The sequence below is a fragment of the Zingiber officinale genome, chromosome 11B (assembly GCF_018446385.1).
Source record: "Zingiber officinale cultivar Zhangliang chromosome 11B, Zo_v1.1, whole genome shotgun sequence".
NCBI lineage: Eukaryota > Viridiplantae > Streptophyta > Magnoliopsida > Zingiberales > Zingiberaceae > Zingiber > Zingiber officinale.
In genome coordinates, this window is record NC_056007.1 from 35938341 (window position 1) to 35966073 (window position 27733).

The window sequence follows — 27733 nt, forward strand, 5'->3', positions numbered from 1 at the left end:
GAGAAGAAGGTTGGGAAAGGAAGAGAATGAGGGTTTAGAAGGCTTGAGAGGATGAGGTTTGGGAGCGCGGGAAAATTAGGGTTTTGAGGAGAATAGTGGTTTTGATGGTTGTGAGGATGAGTATCAAGAGAGGAATAGATTTTTTTTTTGTTTTATACCCTCCATGACTGTGTCTTTTACACTTCTACCCGTGATTTTTTACGTGCCACGGTCATGGAACGATCCACGATCTGGCCGTGGTGCATTTTGAGTATTCCAACCCTTCGGTGCGCAAGGGACCACGGTTGTTGTGCTTACCACTGTTTGGCCATGGTTCACACTGCTTCCACACAACTAGATGTTCCCTTGTGCTCCATGGTCGTGGTGGCTACCACGGGCGGGCTGTGGTGCATGTTGTAACCATTCCTCTTTTCTCTACGGTCGTGGTGGCTACCACGGTTAGACCGTGTTTCTTGCTGGTTCCAAAAGATTTTAGCCTTTCACTCATGAATGATCCACGACGGTTACCGCGGTTTGGTTGTGGATCTTGCTATCCCGAACATGGTATTAATCAAATCAAAACATTAAAACATCAAATTGCAAATAAACTACCAAAAGAAATTAAACTTAAATGAAAAATAAATTTGGGTTGCCTCCCAAGAAACACACTTATTTTAGGTCATAAGCTTGCTTGACCCCTATTATTCTCCATCTAGAAAGGATGTTATGCTTCCCTCCTTTCTCAATAGGTTCATTAAGGAAGTATCTTTCACTAGTTGCCTTATCCCTGCATGCGCTACTTGTATATTCTTTCAAAAAAGGTACATATCAATATTGATACCTATGAACCTCCAAATATTAAAGGCAGATTAATTACCCCATTCCTCGTAATGGATTATGGCCTTCTTCATAAACTATGGGTACATGATCCTGATTCCATCCAAAACTTCCCAAAGAAACTTGGGCAGATTATTTCTTTAGCTCTTGAAGAAGAAGAAACATATGTCATATGTACTATCGATAGCTCTCCTCCAGAATGGGTTGATTTGAGGATTCAACCTGCAAAGCATCTTATTATAATAGATATTGATGAACTTAATGGAAGACAACCAGAATTTGATGACTACACTACTGATTTTGATATTGATTGAGATGCTTTTCCATCATTAACAGACCAAGTCAAACACTAGAGAGCTTCTGTCCAAGGGTCCAATTGGACGTGCAAGAAGATCCTAATGAATACATCCTAGCCGAAGAAACATACACAGAAAAAATTTATTGGCCCAGAGACATGGGTACTTGGTTTTTCCCTTTTTCTTTTACAACCCAACATACAACATTACTAAACACTACAAAAGGAAAGCTGAACGATGGTCTTATAAAGCACGAGCTACTTCAGCCCTTTCTGCTAGAGCTTACAAAACAGCTCTCGCCAAGGCCTAAAGAAGTGAGGTCCAAGCCAACAGTTCTTACGCTTAACATGGTAGTTCAATGAAGCCCAGGAAACCAGTGTTACTCCCTCAATGGATTCTATCGGTGACCAGAACCTTGAAAACATGATAGAAGCTTAAGGGTCCCACTACTATTATAACTTTCCAGCTCCACTTTCTTTTCACTCTTATCCTCCAAGTGCCTTACTTTGCTCTTCCCCAACGGTCCCCATTTCCACCTGCTCACCAGCTGTCTTTCCTTCTTCACGAAGGAATTTTTCTCCACTAAGGCCTCCCTTTTTCTTCTCTTATGCTTTCGACCTGTCCTTTTCTTCCCCCATTTTCTCTATAAAAGCCCTTCCTGTTTCCACCCCAGGGCAAAAAGAGAGAGTGCCCCAAAAGCGTGCACACAATCTCAGCTCCGTAAGTTTTTGTAAGTCTGCTGTTTCGTTTCTCAGTCAATGTAAAGTCCATTTGTCTATACCACCTCTATGTAAATACCTGTCTCCATTTGTTTATACCACCTCTTTGTAAACATCTGTCTCCATGTGTCTATGTTTAATAACGCTATTTCTATAAAGAACTGAACAAAGTAGGGACTTTTATCTTGTTTTTCTAAACTAGTAATTACTCTTCTTAAACTTCCTCAGTTCTTATCTCAGTAATCAGAGGTGAAAACTATCTCAGGAATAACAGAAGTTTTGACCAGATAAGTCCAGTGCAAGCTAAGGAAGGTATACTACCTATATTCCTGAAAATAGCCGGGGCAATGGTTCAATTGTAAGGTCCTGAATATATGACTCATTGGAATTTGTTGGGCAAAGCCCCTCATGATTTATCCTATTCTAGGAAGTGTGGGGCCACTGGGAGGGACTATCAAGATGATAGTTTCACCTTTTGTCACAGTAAGGAAGTGTCTTCAATCTTACCCATTCATCTTAAAAGAACTTGTGGTTTCACTTCATACATCAACAACTCCATAAAAATATATTTTTTGAACTTAGGAAAAGTTTTAACCTAGAATTGAAAAGTAGCACAAGATCTCCTTCATGAAATTCTCTATGTAGGATTGGCTTGTCATGCCAACGTTTGGTTTGCTCTTTGTAAGAGTTAGCATGTTCAACTTCATTCAAACTTGCATTAATAACTATAGGATATGTAGAGTTGAGTCTGAGAAATTCATACCTGAGGATCTACTTGTGTTGGCTTTTCTTCCTCCCATTCAATTTCGTTGTCGCCATCTACTGATCTTCCACTAGTTAAAGACAACTCCGAAGGATCAGCTGAAGGATATCTGTGTTTTTTTTTTCACCACTTGCTATAATTAAGGTTTAAAATCTCGACAAACGATACGGTTTCGGTATCGTATCGTGTCGATATAATTTCAGTATTTCTTTAAATTTTAAATATAAATGTATATTAATTTTATTAATATTTGATTATTAAATATACTTTATTTTTTGAGATAGTGAATTTATATTTCAATATTATCTCATAGCATAATACCTATTACACTTTTATAAAAATTATTTTAAAAAATAGTTGATTCTCAAAATTTAGAAATAAATTTAAAATTATAAAATCTTTTGAAAAGATAAAAATAATTATAAAATTATTTGAAAATTTTAAATTATTTATTTAAATGTATTTGTAAATTATTAATTAAAAGAATTATTTGAAATGTCCTTATAAAAAGAAAACTGATTCTTGAACCTCTTTCACGCCCATGTCACGTCGAGGTACTGCAGAAGAAAAAACTGCAAAATCCGATCCAATTTATCGTAATCGATTAGTTAACATGTTGGTTAACCGTATTCTGAAACACGGAAAAAAATCATTGGAAGAATTATATATATTTTTAAAAAATTTAGATTATTTTTAATTTATATTTAATTTTAAAATTATTTAAAAATTTTAAATTATTTTATAAAGTATTTATTAAATTTTAAAATTATTTAAAATTTTTGAAATAATTTTTAATATTTTATAACTATTATTAATTACAGTTTATTTATAAAAAATACATATTTAAAAAATAAAAAATAAAAAATAAAAAATAATTAAACTAAAAAACTAAAAAAATTGTGGTTACGGTAACACACGGAGTGACTCTTGTGGAGGATTTTAGGAATATATAAAATTTATTAGATTTTTTTAGAATTTAAAATAAACTTTTATATATTTTAATAGGATTATTTGATTAAGATTTTAAGAAATATATTTGGCTATTTATTTAAGTTAGGGGTTGATTGGGTATATTAAAAATAATAATAACATAGCCAAGAGATAAATAGATAAAATTTATTATATATTTTTAGAATTAAAATAAATCAAATATATTAATTCATATAAATCATATTTATATTCTAATAATTTTATATTTAAAATAAAAAAAATTATAATAAATTTTATTAATTCATTTATATTTTGATAATTTTATATTTTAAATTAAAAATCTAATAAATATTATTAAATCATATAAATCATAATTATATTCTAATAATTTTATATTTAAAATTAAAAAATTCTAATAGTTTTTTTAAATCATATTTATTTTTATTTTTTTTTAATAATCTATAGCTTTATTAATGAATAATTTTTATGGCCATTTGGGTTTTCAAAGACATTTTCAAAGACTTTAATAGATATAATAGTCCTTTTGTTTATTACATTTTTTTTCGTAAAGTGTGCACTTCACTTTGCGCTTTAAGTTCTCATACCCTTAGTGCTTTTTTGCGCCTCACGCTTTTTTGCGCTCACGCTTTTTACAACTATGATTGACAGATAAGGTGACTAAAATAGTCGAACTAGAGATGAGTGTGTTTCAGAGAATGGTGTTTGGGTTAGGAATCACATCGAACACCACTGCGTCCTCATATGGGGATCCACTTCAAGCCACATTAAGGACCTACAAATTGTGACAAATGTTGAGAAAAGAAATATTATGCTCGAGGCAAAGCTTGACGAGGGGGAGTTCAATAGAGTCCTTATAGTCACATCGTTGGTGTGAAGGCGACAAATCTCGTCGACCTCCTTGGTGAATAAGCCCTTGGAGGCATCATCTTGTTATCATTTTGGAGGAAGCTACATAACTTGCATGATAGATAACATTTTAGATCCGACACAAGCAAATTTTATTCAGGGTCGATCCATCACCAAGAGGAATGTGAAGGGTGTCCGAAAGTTTCTCCTCCAAACTGTAGTATGGAATCATCCCCAAAGATTTCGGTCAGCACAGGCATATGCCAAACATGAATATCCCCTGAAGCCTTGAGTATAACACCTAATATAGAAACCCAATCTTAGTGAAGAAAATACCACGACTTTGATCTTTTTCAATAAAATCATCACTTAATAAATCAACGAAAACTAAAGTCATTTCGCATTCCCGTTCCAGTTTAATTACTTAGAAAGTACCAGCGTAAATAAAATCTCCACGAGAAATATGTAATGATTTAGTTAGTCCACGGAAATGCATATCATGATTTTTCTGTCAATGATTAACCTCTTGGATTGCGGATGATGTGATTCGATCACATACTCTATTGTGATCAATAGAGGAATGTGTGACCACATTTAGGGTGCTTGGGGTCTCCAATAGGGTGATTTGTTTTTGTTGTATCTCTTTGATATGTGTTAGGACCAAGGGGAGCTAGAGGGGGTGAATAGCTTCACTCGATTCGACGAAGATGATTTGCAATGAAATACTTGAAGCGAAGAACTCTCCAATGCTAACACAAGGATTTACTTGGTATCCATCTCAACGAGGTGACTAATCCCAACGAGGTGACTAATCCAAGGATCCACACAGTGCACACATTTACACTATAAAAACACTCATTCTCGGAAATAATCCGAAGACAGAGTAGCCTCGTACAAGCTCACAACACGAAAAACAACTTGAAACAAGGAAACAAACGCAAATACAAATTGAAACACGACTTAGCACTTTGAACCTTGATTTGCTTGAGCTTTTCTTGCTTTGGAATGCCTCTTGAAGGTGGGAAATACAGAAGCACTTGTCTCCCCCAATCTTAAGAACCAGCATTGAAAGCTATCGTGAGTCTTTTTATTCAAGCCTTCACCGAAACCCTTTTCTAGGGTTCACTTGACGTCTCTAATCGATTAGGCTTTTCCCTAATCGATTGTCATGTTATTCGATCGTCCAACACATGTAGAACGACTCTTTTTTCGAACCCTAATCGATTGGTGAGTCATCCCAATCGATTCAGAGAGCCTTAATCGATTATCCAATCGATTTCGTAACTCTCTGTTCACTTGCAAAAAGACTTTAATCGATTAACCCAAATTGATTCCCTCTTCTCGCGACAAAACACTGCCTAGTCGATTGACCCAATCGATTAATTAATTGGTCTAATTGATGCAGTCTAGTTTTCTCGAATTTCCCTTCACGAATCTCTTGGCCCTAGTCGATTGGTCCAATCGATTAGGCTCAACCCAATCGATTGACCAATCGATCTGGGCCGTTTCTATGTTCTCGTAAGAATTTCCTAGCCGATTACCTAATCGATTAGCTTAGGGTCAATTGATTGTCCCAATCGATTGCCTAATCCTAACTTGCTTAATCCATATCTAGGGTTCCTTTGCCCAACATCCGATTAATCGTGACCTGTTGGGACTTGTCCACCAAGTGTCCTGCCAACCTTTAATCCACTTGGACTTTGTCAACTTTTTGTGCCAAGTGTCGGGGCCTCCATGATCCATTTGGACTTTTTTTTCGTACCAAGTGTCCGGTCCTTCATGATCCACTTGGACTTCCAAGCACTAGGTGTCCGGTCAATCTTTGACCCACCTGGATTTTCTAATGTCTGATTTCACTCACGAGGACATTTCACCACTTATTTTCACTCATTCTTCACTCATCAACGTTTCCTTACCGTTTAACTTCACTCATTAGGACTTTCTAACTGTCTGACTTCACTCACCCGGACTTTCCAACTACCCGGCTTCATTCACTAGGACTTTTCTCATTGTCTGCCTTCACTCACTAGCACTTTTCACACAAAGTGTCCGGTTTTTATTGACCCACTTAGTTTTTCTTTTTCTACCAACCATTCTGTTGGTTTTGTCTTTGCCTAACCTGCAGTTAGGACTTTTCCAATACCTTGACCTACTTGACCTTTCTCACATATCAACCCAGTCAACTTTTGACCAGAGGAGACTTGCACCAACATTCTCCCTAATGGACAATTGCACATGCAATCTCCATATATTGTCAAACATTAAAACTCAAGCTTGAGTCGAACTGGTCAGCTTTAACCTAGAGACAATTGCATCAACAAGTATCCGGAGGAATGCATGACCACATTCAGGGTGCTTGGGGCCTCTAATAGGGTGATTTGTTTTTGCCGTATCTCTTTGATATGTTCTTGGAAATAATTTCGCGTGCATTGCAGAGAGCAACAATAAGGCCGAACTTTCATTATCATCCAAAATGTGCTGCCATGGGAATCACACATTTGATGTATGCAGATGATCTATTGTTTGTGAGGCGGGAAGTCACGTCGACCTCAATTTTTGTGTAATGTTTTCAGCATTTTAGTAGAATAGCATTTTAGTAGAATGGCAGGACTTTATGTGAATCATTTGAAATCAAGCATCTCTATGGCTGGAGTTGATGAAGGTACCAAGAGTAGATTACTAGAGGTTTTGGATTTCTTTTGCAATAATTGGGTATACTCATAGCCTTGGAAAAATTGTAAGCATCGAATTATGGAGTTCTAATAGATGCAGTAATTGCCAAAATAAATTCTCGACCGAGACGAGCGTTATCATATGCAGGAAAATGGAGTTAATCAGAGCAATACTTGGCTATCCATTTTGCTAATCCCATATGATATCATAGATAAGATATATTTATTATATAGGTCATTTGTTTGGACGCCAAAACACCCACTTATATCTCGGGCTGATATATATGCTTGCCAAGGGATGAGGGGATATGGCTTAAGAAATTTATGGGTATGGAACAAAGCCCTTTTTTCTCGGGTCTTATGGACTATCCATGAAAAACGAGAAAATTACATTTTCAGTCCTGTAACTTGTATCTTTTTCAGTTTTAGTCCTGTTATGAGTTAATTTACGTTCTTAGTCCTGTAACTTATAATATTGTTCAATTTCAATCCTTTTTCCTCCAAATTTGAAAATTTTCAACTAAAAATGTCTAGTTTGTGGTTGGAATATAAAAAGCACATGGGTCATAAAAAATTAAAATCCCCAAATTCAATTTACAACTCATCATTTTCGTTGAAAAATTTCAATTTTAAAGGAAAAAGGATTGAAATTGGAAAATATTATAAGTTACAGGACTAAAAATATAAATTGACTCATAACAGGACTACGATTGAAAAAAGTGTAACTTACATGACTAAAAACGTAATTTTCTCTTGAAAAACAGGACACCTTATGGATCAAATGGATTCATTACACATATGTGGGCCATGTAGGTGTATGGACATGGACAACAAAGCATGCAGACTCCCCATTGATTAAAAAGATACTAACAATCTGGGATGAAACACTTGAATGCTCTGGTCGGCTGTGGATGGTTTGCGCAAACTGGCAAGGATGTCTCTAGAGCATATCGTTTCTTTCGGACTCAAGGAAACAAGAAGGCTTGGACCAACATTGTGCGGAAGCCATATATCTAGCCAAGGCATGCTTTCACAGTTTGGCTTTTGGCGCATGGGAGACTTTTGATCTCCAGGTGTACAAGAAAAAAAACTATGTGCTATGCAAGACTGTGGAGTAATTGTTGGAGCATGCATTCTTTTGATGCTCCACGAATGCCATATCTTGGCTGAAGATTTGAGCATGACTTGAGATGCAACAGGAGCAGATGATACGAGTTTTCAAGTAGCAATATAGGGGCTCATAGATTTTCACCAAGGCATGACACTTGGCAATATCTTGTATAGTTCATCTTATATGAATGGCTAGATGTGTTTTTAATAAGTGTTTAAGGGATATGATGTATATTTCATGATCTTCTTATAATCAATTATTTATCAAAAATAAAAAATAAAAAACAGAGATTGATAGAGCAAGCGTCCATTTTCTTGGAGTGTTTTAGAAAGAATTCATACTCATACTCTTTATGATTACGGTGGGCATCAGCATGGATCCTATAAGCTCATTACTTAGTTCATCTTATCCTAACATCAGTATGAATCCCTTGAACTTGCTTAGCAAACTCCTCAATAGACTCTAATGGGTGGAAAGAGAAATCAAGTAAACAACTTGATGAGCTTTAAATCTCTAAACAACAACGAAAGGACGTCTAGCAATAATCTATTTGTAAAATTGTTGTAAGTTAATTTGGTAATGAGCAGAACTGTTCTAAATTACATCAACATTTCATCTGCTTGAAATCCAAGCAAGATTCCTAAACTATAACCATTAACTTTGGTGTGACCATCAATTTGTAGATGAAAAGTTGATGAGAATTTAGGTTGGGTGCCAAACAACTTTCGGAAGTTTTTCAATTATAAATTCACCATTCTTATTTAACAAATATGGGTAATTCATGCAATGTAACAAATTTTTTTTTTGAAGCACATTCTAATTCATTTAATGTATTGTTGGTTTTGTCACGGTGAATGAAATTTGTCATCTTGGAAAACTAGCCATGACTCATAATGGAATCATGGTTTTGATTGGTTCAAGGCAGCTCTCATATTTCCAAGGCTCATTGTGAATGAGTATTGGTATACAACAATTTGTTGGATGAGCATGTGGCTCAGCGCTTCAGGCTGGTCTCAACATATTAGAGCTATGATGCTTCTTCATCTGTGCTTGAACTATTAAGTGTTGTCTGCCTGAGGTGTTATGGGCTAATATTTCAATCTATGGCCATTAGTGCCTAATATCTCCTTTTCATCTTACAAATTTGTGTGCCTGCACTTGACATAACCTACTTATTCATTTGCATCATGCCTCCTACGAGAGAAGGAAATATGGATGGAAATAAGGTGCCAAAATATTTTATTAGTGGACATTGTTTATAGGCATTACTAGAGTGTCTAAGTTCATTTTTGTGGATTTCACTGCTATTTTCATATTTTCCTGCACTTGTAACTAAATTGGTCATGGAAGTTTACTGAAATACTGAAAAAGAGGTTGGCTTGAAGTTTTCTAACTCTGCTCCTTTTTGGCATTTTTTAGGTACATACAAATATTCATGTTCGTCTGGAACTATAAATACTGCTTATGTTCTCTCAAGGAGCGATCTTTCTAGGTATGTTTTATTTTTTTCTTTATTCCTCAAGGAGGGTATGTTCTCTCTGCTTATGTTCATCTTTATAGGGATCTTTTTAGGTACATATAAGTATTCATTTTTTAACTTTCTTTATTTTCAGGTACTTTGCTTTTGTGCTTTTTTGATATATGCGGAGGGTGCCCATGTCTCTGCATGTTTATGCTCATGTTTGTGTGTGTGGGGTCAAGATTGATGTCAGTCCGGGCTCTTTAGTAATGGACACATGTAGGAACTGTATCTGTTCTTAATATAACTGATACTCCAACTCAAGACAAAACATTGTCAGCCATATGATAACTCTAGTACATGAATATCTAAATAGTGAAAATCTTGCTGGCATGCAGTATTTTTGAGCAGTCTATTAGTTAAATATGACAATTCTAATTCCCCTATAGTGTAGATGGCCTTCAGCTGGCGTCTACCATTAATATACTATACCTTGCTTTTATAATTTGACCACTGCACTTGTTTGACAGACCAGCCATGCAACTCTCACAGACTAGCAAACCAATAGTTGTTGTCAGATTCTGTCCTGTTCTTTTTGCTCTTCGAGGTTCTAACTCAGGTAAGTCTTTTCGTTTACAACAATGAAGTTTAGATGAAGCTATATTGGAGCTAATTATTTTTTGCTACCTGCAGCTGGTTTCTTTAAACTACCATATAGAGTCATTTTTGGTCTGGCAACCTTGAACTCTTTGTACATCTACGACACCGAAAGCATGCCACCCATTGCCATCTTTGCTGGACTACATTATGCAGCCATCACAGATATTGCATGGTCTGTTTTAGTGAATTATGATTTGTGGTTGGCAATTTTTTAGCCAGAGGAATCCTATGATTATCCTTCATGGTCAATAACTATATTTTCAAGAGCCTTTAGCAAAAGGAGCTATGTTTTTTAGTCTCTTATCAAACTACCTTTTTTTTTTTGTAAGGTCTTCTGATGCTAAGTATGTGTCACTGTCCTCAAGGGATGGATATTGTACCATTATAGAATTTGAGAAAGGTGAACTTGGAGAACCCTTGTCTGCCTCAGGTACATAGATTAAATCATTTTTTTATGCTTTATTGTTTATCCCTTTTGATACTAAATTCACTTATCTAAGATCTACTTTTTATCTGCTCTTCCGTGTTTCTATGATTCATGTAGTTCAAATATTCAAATCTTGGGATTGGTAATTTCATCATGTTCTTAGAAGCCATCTCAACTTTTTCTTCTGAATTATATCGCTGTTTGGATATGTACACGATCACTTTCTCTTGAATATGTAAAAATCTGTCAAACATAGACCACATGATGTGATTATTGTTTAGTTACCTTTTCATCTTAGGCAATGATAACCGCTTATCGTTTAGATGTATTTTCATAAAGTGTATCATAAAGGCTCTGTCATGAAGTACTTTTAAATTTAACAATGTTTTGGGATAGTAGATAGAAAAAGAAACGAAATGAGGAGAAAAAGGAGGTAGTGGGAAGAACTGGAATTTCTGAGCCAATACCACCATTGGACCATTTTGGTTTTAACTGTTGGATGCTCTATGATAATCATGGTTTCAGGAGTTCTTGAGTTATTGCTGGAGAATATTTTCTAGCCATAGAAGTCATATAAAATAGCATAGTTAATTTAGGCTCTTATGCTTTGTTTACATGGCCTAACATCTAATGTTTGTGCAATAGTTTATGAAGTTTCCCTGCGATATTGTTATAAATGGTAAAAAATTTTGGTCATAGTCCCTAGGTAGTGTGGTCCACCTATGGTCTCATTCTTGGATCACTCTCTATTGGTGTGTATGGCTGTAATCTAGTGAATAAATTTGTACAATCTTCTTATGATACTAGTTGTTAGCTTGTCACCTTGTATTGAATGAATGATTTAAATAAAAGGCTAATTACTTTGTTTCTGAATTTTTAAGACTATTTAAGTCCTTCCTAAATCGTATCTAATTATGTGAAACTAAAAGCATGGTGAGTGAAAGAAGGCTGAGAGATGAGATATTGAAACAATGGTTAGTTTTTGTTAACGATAATTCAATCACAGTAGCAGCTTTCTTCCTCTTTTAACTAAAAAACTTACTTCTTTGCAAACATCTTGGGGTTGGGTTAAGAGTTTATGTGCAAATCATGTTAGGGGGCGTTTGGTTTAGGGTAATAGGAGTGGGGAATGGGAATGAGAATCATTGATTGCCATTGTTAATGTTTGGATTATAGGAATAGAAATACAAATAAGGGAATGAATCCTTGAAATTGGGTAATAACTCATTCCCATGTACCTCCCCTTCAATGAGCCATTACCCTATTTTCATCAATCAAAATATTCCCTTATTCCAAAAATATCCTTGACTTAAAACTAAAATTTTCTCCATTAATATCAAATATCAAAATATATTTATTTATTTTTTCTTTCATATCACTTCTCTCTCCTTATTCTCTCTCATCATATTTTCTCTCTCATCATTTTATCACACACTTTCTCTCTCCTTAATCTCTCCTATTACTCTCTCTTTCCCCTTTTTTCTCATTACACTTTCTCTCTCATTATACTTTCTCTCTCCTCAATCTCTTCCATCGCACTCTCTTTCTTCCTTTTTTCTCATTACACTTTCTCTCTCATCACACTTTCTCTCTCCTCAATCTCTCCCATCACACTTTTTTCTCATCATACTTTCTCTCTCCTCAATCTCTCTTGTCACACTCTCTCCTTTTTCCTCAACACACTTTCTCTCTCATCATACTTTCTCTCTCCTCAATCTTTCCCATCATACTCACTATTATCTTTTTTTTCTCATCACACTTTCTCTCTCCTCAATCTCTCTCATCACACTCTCTCTCCTCATTTTTTTCTCATTATATTTTCTCTCTCTTCATCCTCTCCCATCATATTTTCTCTCTCATCATGCTCTCTCCAATCACACTCTCTTTTCTCATTTTCTCTCATCACACTTTCTCTCTCTTCATTCTTTCTCAGCACGCTTTCTCTTTCATCATACTTTCTCTCTCATCATTCTCTTTCATCATATTTTTCTCTCTCATCATACATTCTCTTTCATCATATTTTTCTCTCACATTCATCTTTCTCTCACATCTAATTTTTTTCTCTTATTTTCCTTTAAGGGTAAAAGAGGAAATTTTGATTTATTCCGATAGAAGATATGCAATTAACCAAACAATGCTTTTAAGAGTGAGATTCATGCTCATACCCATTCTCATTCCACAATACATTGATTCCCATTCCGATTCCTATTCCTAGGAAAGAACCAAACGCCCCCTTAGTTTGAGCTCAACCTTATAGTAACAGAAATTAGACTATTTGCTCCGATGGTTGAAGAGCCAAGCTTATGTTGTGCCCACTAACAATGTTTGTCTTGTTTTGGGTGTTTCAAGGGACTTGTATACCAAGTCATCAATTGGAACCCTACCAGTTAATCTGGTAATTTGCATTTATCACAGTATTTCTTGTGTACACCATTTCATTCAATTTTGAGTGTCTTGTTTTGGGTGTTTGAAGGGACTTGTACACCAAGTCATCAATTGGAACCCTACCAATTAATGTGGTAATTTGCATTTATCACATTATTTCTTGTGTACCCCATTTCATTCAATTTTGACTTAGATTAGGTTTACAATACTTTGTTAAACAAGGCAAATGGAATCAAATCAGAGGATGTTTGAGGATTTTTAGAATTACCTGACCATATGCTACTGCAGGTATACGCTTGGGCTAAAATCTTGAATTCATTCCACCTGGTCAGTGATAGAGTATTGCATCCTAGAACTGATTATGTCCCTTTTGTTCCTGTTATTTAAAGCTAATATATAGTGTCATACGGACTTGAACTTTCTCAGTTGAAATAACATTTTGTCATACTCTCTTGTCCTAGAGAACCTTGCAGTGAAGTATTAGTATGAACCAATCAGGACTTTCCCATCTAGCTTATTTGTTTTACAATGAAATGATAAGATAAATAGGATTTTATTTAATAGAGGTGGAACTAAGTATTCCTCTTAAACTATGGAGTGTGTGGGAAAACATGATTTTGAAATATGTATATTAGGTTGAAAATATTTCATAAATCATGTAATCATAATTCTGTAAATAATGAGATATATAGTGTAGCTAGTTTCATAAAAGTTTGCTTAGTATTATTTTTTTTCAAAAAAAAAGTTTGTTAGAGTTTTTATTATCATAATTAGGATTTTTATTGGAAAAGTTTGTTATTATGAAGAATAAGTGTTGTCAATCTATATAAAAGAGGTTAGGATCCCATATATTAGATAAGTTTTGAGTGAATACAATTTTTAGCTTTCGTTTTGGTATTAGAGATGAAACTTGGTGAGGTAATTTGGTCTCGATACTAGTTATCCTTTTGTTCACCATCATCCTCAAACTTCAACACCACCATCCATGAATCGTCCGCACTTCGTTACCTGATTTGGTTCTTTTTGACCGTCACTCTTTATTATTATTTCTTTCTCTCCTTATTCTTTCCTTATCAATAAGAAGTTAATTCTTTCCTTTTTTTTTCTTTCTTTTGTGTTCTATCTTATTCATAATCCATCCTCTCTTTATCTTCTTTACCTCTTGATCTTATTCTTCTTTACCCTAGTACTTCTACTCCTGTATTTTTGCATATATCTTTTTATTATCATTCCCATTTCTTATTTGTTCTCTCTTTCCCGCCGCTTTTGTTCTACATCTTTATTAGTCTTGTAGACATTTTCTTGCTCTCTGTTGTCTCATCTTTTGTCCTCTTCACATTTTTATTTTCGTCCCTTGTGTTTTTTCTCTTATTCTTTTTCATCATATTTATAGTTAACTTCTTTTATTTATTTTCTTTTTTTCATGCTCTTTTATTTAACTTTATATTGGTCTTATTAAGTTTTTATATTTTTCTTATTGTTCTTTAACTTATTCTTTGTTTTTGATTTTCTTATCATTGGTGTTTATCTTTATATTGTTCCTCTCCTCATCATTGCACATCGTTTCCTTCACCGCATTCTCCAAACGTCTACAGTCGTCTCCACCTTTTGTTTTGCTATTTTTTTTTCTAAAGACAAAACATAATATTTCTCCTACCCCTTTTACTGATCTTTATAGCTAGATTCCTTTCCCTAATCTTCATCATGGGCGGTGTATCTTTGTTGCCAATTTTTCCTTGCTTGTTTCTACTAGCCATAACATGATTTTTTTTTTCTCTAGTCTTCCTTTCCCTAATCTTCATCATGGGCGGTGTATCTTTGTTGCCAATTTTTCCTTGCTTGTTTCTACTAGCCATAACATGATTTTTTTTTTCTCTAGTCTTCATCATTAGCAGTTCATCTTTTTTGTAGTCTATCTTTGTTGCTTGACCTTTATTGCCATTTTTTTCTTCTTTTTTTCCCAACTATAATTGGATTCCTTTCTCTAGCCTTCATCATTGGTGATTCATATTTTTTGCTCAGCCTTTGTTGCTCCTGTTTCCTTTTACTAGCCTTTTTACCTAGATTTTTCATGCTGCTCAGCCTTGATTGTTGTTTTTTTGGGTCTCACTACTTTTTCTTTTACAAGTTTTGACTAATAAAATGTTAGAAATTTGGGGTGAGCAAAAGTTTGATTAAACCGAACAAACCGACTGAATTAAAAAATTCGGTTCGATTATTTTGAATTTTTGTTTAAAAAAATTAGTTATATCGATTATTTCAGTTCGATTTTAGTTTTAAAATCTTTGATTCAGTTAAACCAAATAAACTGAACCTTAATTCCCGAGTCGGCGATTTCTCAAACTGCTTGTCAACTCCTTTCCGAATCCACGACTCCGACTTCGCTCCTCATATGTGCTTGCTCTAGAGACACTTTGTCCAGTTCGATCTCTTTCATCACTCTCGTCGTTGGCACCTACCTCGATCCCCTCTCGTCTATACTCTCAAGCTCTCTTGCTCGATCTCAGAGTTTGTGGATGTCACAGGGCTCCTAGCCGTGCCGGCTGCTTCTCTCGTGTGGCTGTCGATGGACATCTCTATTGTGCTACTCGAGTCCCCTATGCCTTGTGCCCCTATCCGTTGCGAGTCTAGCCGAGTGCTAGCGATCTTTTGGAGTGCCCTTTCCTGCTTGAGATGTTGCTCTTCGTCTCATGAGTCCTCTTCATCTTCGGTCTCTCTTCCTCGCCCCTTGCCCAAATTTTCTATGATCCCTCGATCTTGTGTTAGCAACGTTTCCCCTATGCATTAGAAATATTCTCCAAGTTGTAATGAGACTCAAGCGATGCCTTCTACATCCGAACCTTTCTAGGTTAGCGAACGTACAATTGCTATGTCGATTGCCGACCCCGATCTCAGCAGACAACTCCACCATGCGAGATCAGTTTTGTATGAAGTTATAGGTGAATTTGACTATAGAGGACCGTTGTTCTTTCAATCTGAAGGGGTTTTGTTCTCTTATATCCCTGGCATCCAAAATCTACATCTTACAACTTGTTGCAAGTATGGTGGAATCACTTCAAATGAAGACCAAGCTTTGCTTCTCATGGTGGCGGTAGTTTTGATATATCTCACAAAGGTAAGTTATACATTAAATTTCTGGATCCAAATCTATATATATCTTGGTTCTTGTTGCTTGTCTTAAAAGAAAATTTTCTTTATAGCAGGTGAATAGTCAAATTGTTTTCTTTCAAATTATTCTAATATATGAAATATCATCAAATCTTTATAGACAGGTAAGTAGTCAACATTTTACTTTCAAACTACTATAGTTGAAGTATCATCTATAATCGTACAACATCATTGTGGGAATACCATTCCCTCAATTTTAACTTCCTTACATGATGAAATTTGTATTCGTCTATTCCATTCTATGGAATGGTATTGAAATTGTTTGTGTACTTAATTACATTGGTTAGGAAAGTTATAGTAGCAAAAAAATGCAATCTAGAAAGATGAAAAAAAATTCAGCTAATTCGGTTTTCGACCAAATTGATCGATATTTTATCGGTTTAATTTTTAATGGAAAATTTGGTCGATTCAGTTAATTCAAAAAAATTCAGTTTGTTCGGTTAATTTGGTTCGGTTTTAATTGAATACTCAACCCTATTAGAAATTGTTAGCATTGTAAATGATGATAGGTGATGGCGGAGGGGCCTACTGCCTCGGCCGCCTAGGCGATTAATTTTTTTTTACTTTTTTTATATATAATATTATAAATAGCCATCATTCTTTATGTAATATATATAATTAAATGATGTTTATGCAAAAATAAACTTCATAAAATACAATACAAATAAATATATAAATTAAACTAACAAGATAATTAATAAAGATTCATCATCATATTAATACTAAAAAAGTAATATCATCATTTTTACCCAAAGTTTAACTTTAAAATTTAGTTTCAATCCCACGTCACAACAAGTCAACAAGGACTAGACTAAACATAACTAATCTTCTTCTAATTCATTTACACATGTACCATTAACTACATCCATAATTAATAAAGATTCATCATCATATTAATACTAAAAAAGCAGTGTTTTCAATAGCGGTGATAGCGCGCTATCGCGCGCTACGATCAGCGAACGCTGCAGAGCGTTCGCCGATTAGCAATTGTTCTGAATAGCCCACGTTGTTCGGGACAATAACGTTGATAGCGCATATACCGTGCGTTATCGTGACCTAGCGGCCCATAGCGGACAGTATAGTTGCTTACAAAATAGCTAAGGCAGAGACGAGGAGGCATAGGCGAGTGGAATCGTGACCTTCGAGAAGATAGGGCAGAGGCGACCAGGGACTGGCGACCTGTCAACGACGAGCGGCGGTGAGGGACGACGATTGGAGGTCAGGTTTTCTCCTTCCTTTTCGATTTTCTTCGTTTGGTTTTTCCTTTTCCTTTTTCATTTCTCGAAGGAGCAAAAGCAATCGCGATTTCCAAAAGGCGGGCATCTTGATCGATCTGGAACAGAATGGATATTGGATCGATCACTAGATCGATCTAGATGCCCTAGATTGTTCCAATAATCGATCTAGATACCCTAGATCGGTCAGTGATCAATCCAGATCCTTTCTGTTCGCAAATTTTTCTATGAACAAAAAGGATCTAGATCGATCACGTGATCGATCCAGATGCCCTCGATCGATCACCGTGGATTGATTTCGATTTTTTTCTGATTTGTTTATAATTAATTAATTATTGGTTCTGATTTTTTCTTTTGTTTTTCTAGGATTTTGATTGTATATTTGGAATTTACAATGACTACGGATTTGTCAAAAAAAGATAAAAAATATATTAGTTGGAAGTATTGTTATCAAAAGGAGGGGAAAAAAAAATCTGTTCGGTGCAAATTATCATCATTTATCGAATGGAGGAATTACTCGCTTAAAGGAACATTTAGTTCAAACTCATAAAGGGGTTGCACCTTGTGTTAGTGTTTCGGATGATATTAAGCAAGAAATTAGAGAATCACTCAACAAAATTAGACCATCTAAAAGCAAAAAAATCGAATTGTTACGAGAGATTGGTGAGGGTCCCTAGAGAATGAGTACGCAATCATCATAAGTAGAAAGTGCAGGGGGAAATTCAATTGGATGCTCTAGTAGTGGTGAATCAAATGGTAAAGGTACTCTTCATGGGTTTGTTAGTTCGAAACCTAGACAAACAACCCTAAATTTGGCATACAAAAAAGATTTGCTGGTTGATGTGAAGAGTAAGTTATTTTATTTACTCTGCCGCACTTCCATTTAATTTGTGAATGATCCTTATTGGTTGTCTATGGTTGAGGGTATTGCGGAATATGGAAGAGGGTTCAAGTCTCCTTTAATGCATGTGTTAAGAACTTGGATACTTAAAGTTGAGGTTGATGACATCAACCTAATATATGAGGAGCATAAAAAGGTATGGAAAAAATATGGATGCACTATTATGTCCGATGGTTGGACGGATGGGAAAAATAGAAGTTTGATTAATTTTTTGGTAAATAGTCTCGCCGTCATTTTCTTTTTGAAATCTATTGATGCATCAACTTCATTTAAAAATGGGGAATTGATCTTTAAATATCTTGATGATGTTGTTGATGAGGTGGGAGAGGAAAATGTGATTCGAATTGTCATAGATAATGCTTTAAATTGCATTAAGGCGGGAAAAAAATTATGGAGACTAGACACAGAATTTGGTGGACACCTTGTATGACGAATTGCATTGATCTAATGTTGGAGATATTGCAAAGTTGAAGATTTTTTCTGACATAATTGAGCATGCTAAAATGGTTGTGAAGTTCCTTTATGGTCATGGGACTATACTCTTTGATGAGAAAGTATACAAACAGTAAAGAAATTCTCCATCCTGCTGTTACTCGCTTTGCTACTTCATTTCTCAGTCTTCAGAGTATGTATAAGGTTAAAAGACCAGTTGAACAAATGTTTGCTTCCGAAGATTGGGTTAGTTCACCACTATCTCAAACAACTCAGGGAAAGGTCGTGAAGAGAATTGTTGTTAATGATCCTAACTTTTCGCCACATGTTGCATTTTATGTTAAGAGTATTATTTCTCTTATAAGTGTGTTAAGGGAAGTTGATTCGGAGGAGAGATCGTCCATGAGATATATTTATGAACTTATGGATAAGGCAAAAGAGACAATAAAATTTAATTATGGGGGGAGTTGACAGAAAATACAAGCCCATTTGGAAAAAATTGATTCACGATGGACTCCATAACTTCATCATCCTCTACACATGGCTGGGTACTATTTGAACCTACAATTGCGTTATGAAGAAAGATTTTTCGATTGTGATGAAGTTAGAGATGGCTTGTATGCTTGCATGGATAGGATGATGATCGTTTTAAAGCGGGCATCCAATTGGACTTGTATAACAAAGCTGAAGGAGAATTTGAAACTCCAATAGCAAAACGAATAAGAATGTTGCGGACTTCAGGTAAAATTTTCTTCTTGTAACCGTTCTTGTAAAATTATACTAGCATTCATATTTTAAAATTATATACATTCTTGTAATTTTCTTTCTGTTATTACTTATTAGTCTCATTGTGGGAACGTTTTGGAAGTACGACACCTGAGCTTATTACGTTTACAATTCGAGTGCTTGGTCTCACTTGTAGTGCTTCGGAATGTGAAAGAAATTGGAGCACTTTTGAATCAGTGAATATTCTAAGTTTTTAACTGTATTTGAATTTTAATTGTTTTCTAATTTTCTTATCATTGTTTAATTTTTTATATATATTCTTCTTTGTAATATTAGATTCATACAAAAAAAGAGAAATAAGCTTAAACATGCGAAGTTGAATGCGTTGGTGTTTGTGAAATATAACTTCAAGCTTATGGAGAGAAGCATTAGGAGGAAAGACAAGATTGATCCCATTGTAGTTGATGAAATTGATTCGGATGATGAATGAATAACTGAGAAAGAAGGTCCCGTCCTCCCTGTAACTACTAAATGGTTTGAAGATGATGAATTATTTGAAAGTGATCCTATTGTGAGTGTGCAATCGACTATCTTTGAAAGTCTTTTCGACTCAAATAACGAGTCGAAGATGTTGATGATATTGTTGAAGTTTCTCCTACAAATTAAAAAAAAAAGAGTTGTTGAAAATTCAATAAGCATATGCAAATTATTTACTTATATCTACTTCACCTATAATTGATTCTTAAATGTCGTATCTCTTATATAATAGGTGGAGTCTTGTTGATGTGGAAGATAATCATCTTGATGCTGAAAATTATGACAGAGTAATTCCAATAACTTTTGATAGTAGAAATTTTCCAAACAAGACACTATTGATGATGATAGTGATATAGAGTTGGATGATACTGATTATTTTTAGGTATGTTGTTTTAATTATAAGACTTTTTAAATTGTTGTTCTTAGATATTTTGACATGTACTGAATTATTATGATTAATTTTAGGTTATGTTATTTTTATTTTATTTATATAAGTATATTTTATTTTTTAAATTTTAAATTAACGTGTACGAAAAGCTTGCGCTATGTGCTTCGCTATTTATGCTACGTGATGACAAGACAAAAATGCTGTGAACTAACACTACGCGATTTAAAACATTGTAAAAAAGCAATATCATTATTTTTACCAAAAGTTTAAGTTTAAACTTCAGTTTCAATCCCACATGACAACAAGCCAACAAGGACTAGACTAAACATAACTAATCTTCTAAATTATTTACACATGCACTATTAACTACTTCCATAATCTTCTCTATCATCGGACTTAAAATCAACATCTTTATTCTCCTCCTCCGCTCTTATGGGGATGTTCCTTGTACTCCTTGGTTGTAGCACTTTATCCGCTCTCGAGGTCTCCACCACCATTCTCCAAGTAAGTCCTGAACTCGACTTAAACTCATCTTCATTACCACCATCAACAAGCTAACCTTCAGCTTCACTAGCTTGAGAGGATAGAAAAAATCTCCGTTCATTTCTCTTTTACTCTTATTTTTCATAAGATTAATGTTGAATATGACATATACAAGATCTTTTAATTTTGATGTCTCAAGCCTCTTCCTCTTCTTAGTATGCATCTAAATAATTAGAAAATTATTAAAAACTAATTGAAAAAAGGATAGATAATATAATTTATGAATTACTATTTCTCCCTTCAAATTTGCTCTAATTTCTAACACCCTGATGAACTACTTGTCAAAGAGAGAAATCTCATTGTCAATTTTTGTAAGTTTGGAGTGCCACTACCATAATTGGACCGTCATCCAACTTAAAAAAGTAAAGAGATAAAAAAAATAATAAACAAAAAAATAGGTAAAAGCGTGTTAGTGAATAGAAATAAAGGAAAGAGATGTATCCGGGTCAATGTCATGGTACACATCCACCTTTTCATATATCGCGACTGCCATTTTTCTTCTAAAGTTTTCGAATTTACTCTTATACTTCAATAATTCATCATTAGAAATGATGGATTGCATGCCCTTGTCGGTGGAAAAAATTCTTTAAACAGAATTCAAAAACTTATTCATAACATTGGTGTTATTTTGTATGCTGAAGTAAAAAATCGGATTCAACAAGTGGCATGATATAAAAGACTATCAAATCTACCTCTAGATTTTTCATCAATAATCTTCAAACTAGGGGTGACACTTTCTTCTTTTTTGAAAGCCTTTCTAATCTTTTCCTTGGCTTGTTTATTTGCATCTAATGAAAATGCCATTGAGGGCTTTTTGTTCAACAAGACGTAAAACTTTCACTAAAGGGGTGAAAACATTCAAAGTCAAAGAAACACCATTCCACATCATAGGGCTTTTGTTATCGTCGCCTCCGTTACTTTTCCCTTTACACTACTCCTTAATTTTATTTTGCTCCACTCCTTGGATGTAAACATAAGCCCTAATTGATCTCTCTTGCCTTTGAGACTTTTCAAGGTCAAAAATGAAATAACAAATCTAGTCACCCCGGGCCTCACAATATCCCTCTTCTTGTTATATTTTCACATAATTGTCAAAGTTCTATGATGTGTATAGATGAATATTGTTAGGGCCTTTGCTTTCTCAAGCATTTTGCTAAACTTGGGTAATTTTTCAATTGTGAGGTTGATTGTATTAGTTGCACAAGACGTCCAAAAATAATTGAGACGTCCAAAAATAATTGAGGCGGTGTAACCTTCAACAACTCCGTCGTGGCCATATTATTTGTTACATTATTCGTCACTACTTGAACAACATGTTGAGGGCCAATTTAATTGATGTATTTTTCATAAATTCGAAATGTAAGCCTCGGTGTGTGCCTCCGTTTGATTTTTCAATAGAACCAAGGAATGAAGTGCCTAGTTTTCAATTAACACATACATTCATAATGCTTCTCTTGTGATCCATCCACGCACCAGTCATAGTTAAACATCTAATTTTCATCCACTTTTTAAAAGATAATTTGGTCCTCTAAACTTCTTGCTTCAAAAATGACTCTCTTAGAAGATATTGACTTGGAGGTTTGTAGTCCAAGTCGAATTGCTCAACTGCCTCTACAAATTGTCTAAAGCTTTGATTGTTAATTGCATGAAAAGGAATCACCGCCTCATAAATTTATCTTTCAAGGCACTCTTGCACATCTTGTAAACTTTAGCTTCAATGTATCATTTATGTTTTGTTGTCTTGCCTTTGTTAGATCGATTGCAGATGTCCGTTTGTTAATAGGTTCGAGGTGCTTTGACTTCTTTTTGAAGAATCTCTTTCCACTTGATAATCATCATCCTATACATCAACAGTTATATTTACTTCCGCCTTCTCTTGTTGCTTGATATGATCTTATTCGATCTTTGGTTACCAAATGTGCTTGGTTGACCAACTCCATATTCGGTTGATTGAACCCTCATTTTCTTCTTTGCAAGATCTTGATCTGATATGATCTGTGCCTAGCTGCTAGGATCAGTCGGCTGAACTTCCATATTAGGCCGACCAAACCCTTCGGTCAACCCGAACTTTGTTTCTTGCAAAATAAAGTTAGTACAATAAGAATAATAATAATAAGGTTCCTCTAAAGCAGACAAATATAATTATAAATGAGTCTGACAATTAGGACTGTCTGATTTCTTTAGTTGGATCAACACATAAGATTGTCTTAAAAAATGAGAACACGTTCTTACACGTTTCAGAAGGGCTTCTCTTCTTCATATTCTTACCTTACTTGCCAAACATCCGATCTACTAACCTATTTGGATTTCTTTTGCTCAGTGTCCGATCGACCCACCAGGACTATTTGGACTTCTTTTGCTCAGTGTCCGATCGACCCACCAGGACTTTCCTTGACGTCTAGTACCCATCAAGTGCTTTGCCAAATCAACTTATTTAGTCTTTTGCCTGTTGTCTATTATTTTTGATCCCACTAAGAATCCTTGCCTAGTGTCCAATCCTCTTTGCAGTTCCAGGTAGGCTAGCTAAAGGAGGTGAATAGCCCTGAAAAAAAGTTAGAAAAATCTCTTGCTTTTTGAATTTAGCAAGGATACAATATTAATTAAACAATAAAAAAGAAATGCATAAAATAAAAGGACAAAGCATTTACTTGGTTACAACCTAAGTGGTTGTTAATCCAAGACAAGTGAAAGTGCACTAAAAGTTCTCCTTCCTTGAAGGCGGAGTAGTCTCTTACAGACTTTGGAAGCTCATAAATGACTAAAGAAATAAGTATAGAAATTGTTATACAATGTCTATCTTTAAGGGGGTTTTTATAGCCTCCTGGGAGAATATTATCATTGGCTGACATGGTTCGGGGTGCCTCCAAAGGGATCCAGGGCGCCTCCGGTGTTGATAAAACTATATTCGAAGTGCAACGGTCGACCAACGTCTCTTCCACGTTGGAGACACATTCAATGTTCTTGGAGGTGCCTCTGCACTGTTCATCAGAGGCGCTCCAACGCAGCTTGAGGCGCCTCGAATATTATTCATATGAGGTGCCTCCACACATCTGAGATGCCTCAGGTCTTGAAGACTCGAACTTCCTTCGCGTGGGTGATGCTCCATCCGTCCGGAGTTGAGCTTATCTGAACCCAACTCCGATTTTCTTCTTGAGCAGGTTTCCTCCCGGCTTCTTATCCCTTGAACGCTTCGTGTGCATTCTTCTTGTCCATCAGTGTATCTTCCGCACATCTGAGGCGCCTCGGGTCTTGAAGACTCGAACTTCCTTCGCGTGGGTGATGCTTCATTCGTCCAGAGTTGAGCTTATCCGAACCCAACTCCAATTTTCTTCTCGAGCATGTTTCCTCTTGGCTTCTTGTCCCTCGAACGCTTCGTGCACATTCTTCTTGTCCATCAGTGTACTCTTCTGCAGCTTTTCGCTCCTCGAATGCACCGAGCCCTTCGACTAGTTTCCCTTGCCATCCTTCTCGCTTACCGCGTTTTCTGCTCGACTTCTTGTGTTTCTAAGTTCCTACACACTTAGACACAAGACATCAAAACAACAAGATCTAACTTAATTCAGTTGACCACATCAAAACTAACCTGGGGTGCTTACAATTTTCTCTTTTTTTTATTTACATCAACCCAAGTAAAGTTAGGGTAAACAAATAATAAAACATTTTAAGCAAATAAATTTGCAATTATTACTAGTAATAAATTTGCAATAAATACAAGTAAAGAACATGAAATTTTATATTAAGTTTACCTCTCCTTAACTTAATCCCTCTCCCCCCTTAACTTAATCTCTCTCCCCCTTTGATCATATAAAAAAATATTAGGAAAAATATAAAAAATATTAGGAAAATTTCTTAGGGGTTTAAACAGAATTTTAAAAAAAATCTCATTTTACTAAAATTAATTTTCGATAGAAATAATTTTTATCAATTAATCCTCAATTTTGGTAAAAATAATTATTATTTTTAAGTTTTGAAAATTTTTATAAATGACAAACATAAGCATTTGAAACACGACAAAAATATCCATGAATAGAATATTATTATATTAATCATAATAAATATTTTTGAACAGAAATAGTTATTTTCGAATTTAAATATTTACAAATAGGTTTTTATTTAAGAAAATTTTGTTAATTTTTCTAAGTATTCAAAATGTAATGGTCATTCACCGAAAAATCAGATTTATCAAAATTAAATTTCGAAAAATTTTAGATTTTAAAATTATGGTTATCGATCATAAGTTCATAAAAAATTATAATTGTTAAAAAAATTTTAAATTTTTTTCTAAGAACAGATAGCATATTAATTTACCACACAGAAATTGAAACAAAAAAATCATCGAACAAAAAGTAAAGAAATAATTTTACTAGTGTATTCACCTAAGCTAATTTCTAGTATGCATATAAAATCAATTTAGAATAGATTTAGAAACCCAACATAGATTTTTATTTACTTGATTAGTAAAAAATTTTCTTGGAATATAATTTCTAGGCATTTTTGTAATTTGACTCATATGAGATCTAATATACCAATTTAGTCCTCTAATATTTTTAAAATTAAGTATTGATAAAAAAATTTGAGCATGCATAATTCTTTTTCAATATTTCTATTTGTTCTTTGAATTTTGAAATTTTCATTTAAACTTTGTCAAAATGTTCTAATGGACATGCTTTAGCTAAGTTAATTTTTAATTCAATGTTATTATATTTACATATTTGGTTCGAAATTTACATAGGGATGTAGATAACATCTGTATTGCATCATAAAGTTGATCAGACGGTAAGAGTTGTACCTCACTTATCTTGTCGGACTTGTAGTTCAATGCCCCCTTCATTGATGCTATCGATGCTCATCTCAGATGAGCTTTCTGCATCTTTATTTTGATGACTTGCCATAAGTGCAAGTTCGGCGTAGGCCTCGATCTCGGACTTAGATGATGACTCATCCCACGTGGCTTTTAGATTCTTGTGCTTCGTCCGTCTTGGCTTTTTGTTTTTTTTTTCTCCCTTTTCTTCAGCTTCGGACAGTTGTCCTTGATGTATCCTTCCTCTTGGTAGTTGTAGTAATGAATTTTCCTTTTGCTTCATTGTCTGCTTATCAAAATTGTTAGTTTTAAAGAGCTTACTAAACTTTCTTATCATATAGGCTTCTTTGTTTTCGTTCAGCAATGATTCGGACTCCAGCTCGATCTTCTTGGCTTTTAGGGCGATGTTGTTATTCGACTTTTTTATGTCTTTAAGATCCGCACATCGAGACTTGTGAAGTTTGAAAGTTGAAAATAAATTTTCTAACGTACTTACCTCGAGAACCTTGGAGATATAATAGGAGTCTACTAGATGTTCATGTGGGTGTTCTAATAAATGCATTTAAGGCACGTCTCAATGAATCCCGATTTGTTACCGATTCTCCGAGGTTTTTGAATTCTGTGATTAGATCTTTGATCTTGGCGTGCTGTTGAGCTACCTTTTCTCCTTCTTCCATTTAGAGGTTGGTTTGTCGACGGAGGATGTCTCGTCTTGCTAACTTGACCTCAGATGTCCCTTTGTGCCGATCCAGGGACTTCTCCCAAAGTTCTTTTGCCGAGTCGTAGGTGCCGATCTGGTTGACTTTTTGGGGCGGTAGCACGCTCAGGAGGTGGAACTCAGCCTTATCGTATGCCATGAACTCAGTGTGCTATTTTTTATTCCACTAGTGTTCTTCCTTGTCTTCTCCATTCTCATCCTTAGGTACTGTAAAACCATATTTAATAAAAAAATAAAATGTATAAATCGAATTTAAAGAATACTTCTATTTTGCGCTTCCAAAGCGTGAATTCCTCCTTGAACTTTGGCTTATAGATGTTGGATCCTACCATCGTTTTCATGCTTTAGCAGACGGTTAGTCCTTCTAGAGTGGTCTAGCTCTGATATCACTTGCAGATCTAGGTAGGCCGACTAAAGGGGATGAATATCCCTAAAAAGAAAGTTAGAAAAATCTTTTGCTTTTTGAATTTAGCAAGAACACAATATTAATTAAACAATAAAAAAGAAATGCATATAATAAGAGGACAAAGGAATTACTTGGTTACAACCTAAGTGGTTGTTAATCCAAGACGAGTGAAAGTACACTAAAAGTTTTTCTTCATTGAAGGTGGAGTAGTCTCTTACAGACTTTGGAAGCTCACAAATGACTAAAGAAATAAGTACAGTAATTATTATATAATTCCTAGTTCTAGGGGTTTTTTTATATCCTCCTGGAAGAATATTACCGTTGGCTGATATGACTTGAAGGCGCCTCCAAAGGGATCGAAGTGCAACGGTTGACCAACGTCTCTTCCGTGTTGGAGGCACCTTCAATGTTCCTGGAGGCGCCTCGACAGTATTCATTAGAGACACCCTCGCGCCTGCTTGAGGCGTCTCGGATACTGTTCATCTGAGGCACCCTCGCTCCATTGGAGGCGCCTCTAGTCTGCCAGCAGAAGCGATTTTGCTCATCCGAGGTGCCTTCACACATCAGAGGTGCCTCGGGTCTTGAAGACTCCAAAAGTCAACTTTAGAGTGGCTTTCTGATTTCCTTCGCGTGGGTGATACTCCATCTGTCTGGAGTTGAGCTCACCCAAACTCAACTCTGATATTTTCCTTGAATAGGCTTCCTCCCCAGCTTCTCGTTTCTCGAACGCTCTGCGCGTGTCCTTCTCGTCCATCAGTGTACTTTTTTCACAA

At 35.1% G+C, this 27733-nt stretch overlaps 1 protein-coding gene across 2 annotated transcripts in view; it reads left to right on the forward strand.

Annotated features, from left to right (window-relative positions):
• The window catches only part of LOC122034440 (chromatin assembly factor 1 subunit FAS2 homolog), a 44868-nt gene that overhangs the window by 11376 nt on the left and 5759 nt on the right, over positions 1–27733 (forward strand). For both annotated transcript variants that reach the window (XR_006126707.1, XM_042593696.1), the window contains exons 8-11: positions 9594–9666; positions 10164–10252; positions 10327–10465; positions 10623–10723. Coding sequence is in view for 1 of the 2 variants with exons in the window: in XM_042593696.1 (XP_042449630.1) it covers positions 9594–9666; positions 10164–10252; positions 10327–10465; positions 10623–10723 (402 nt within the window). In the remaining variant the exon portion in view is untranslated. The remainder of the gene's footprint in view (positions 1–9593; positions 9667–10163; positions 10253–10326; positions 10466–10622; positions 10724–27733) is intronic.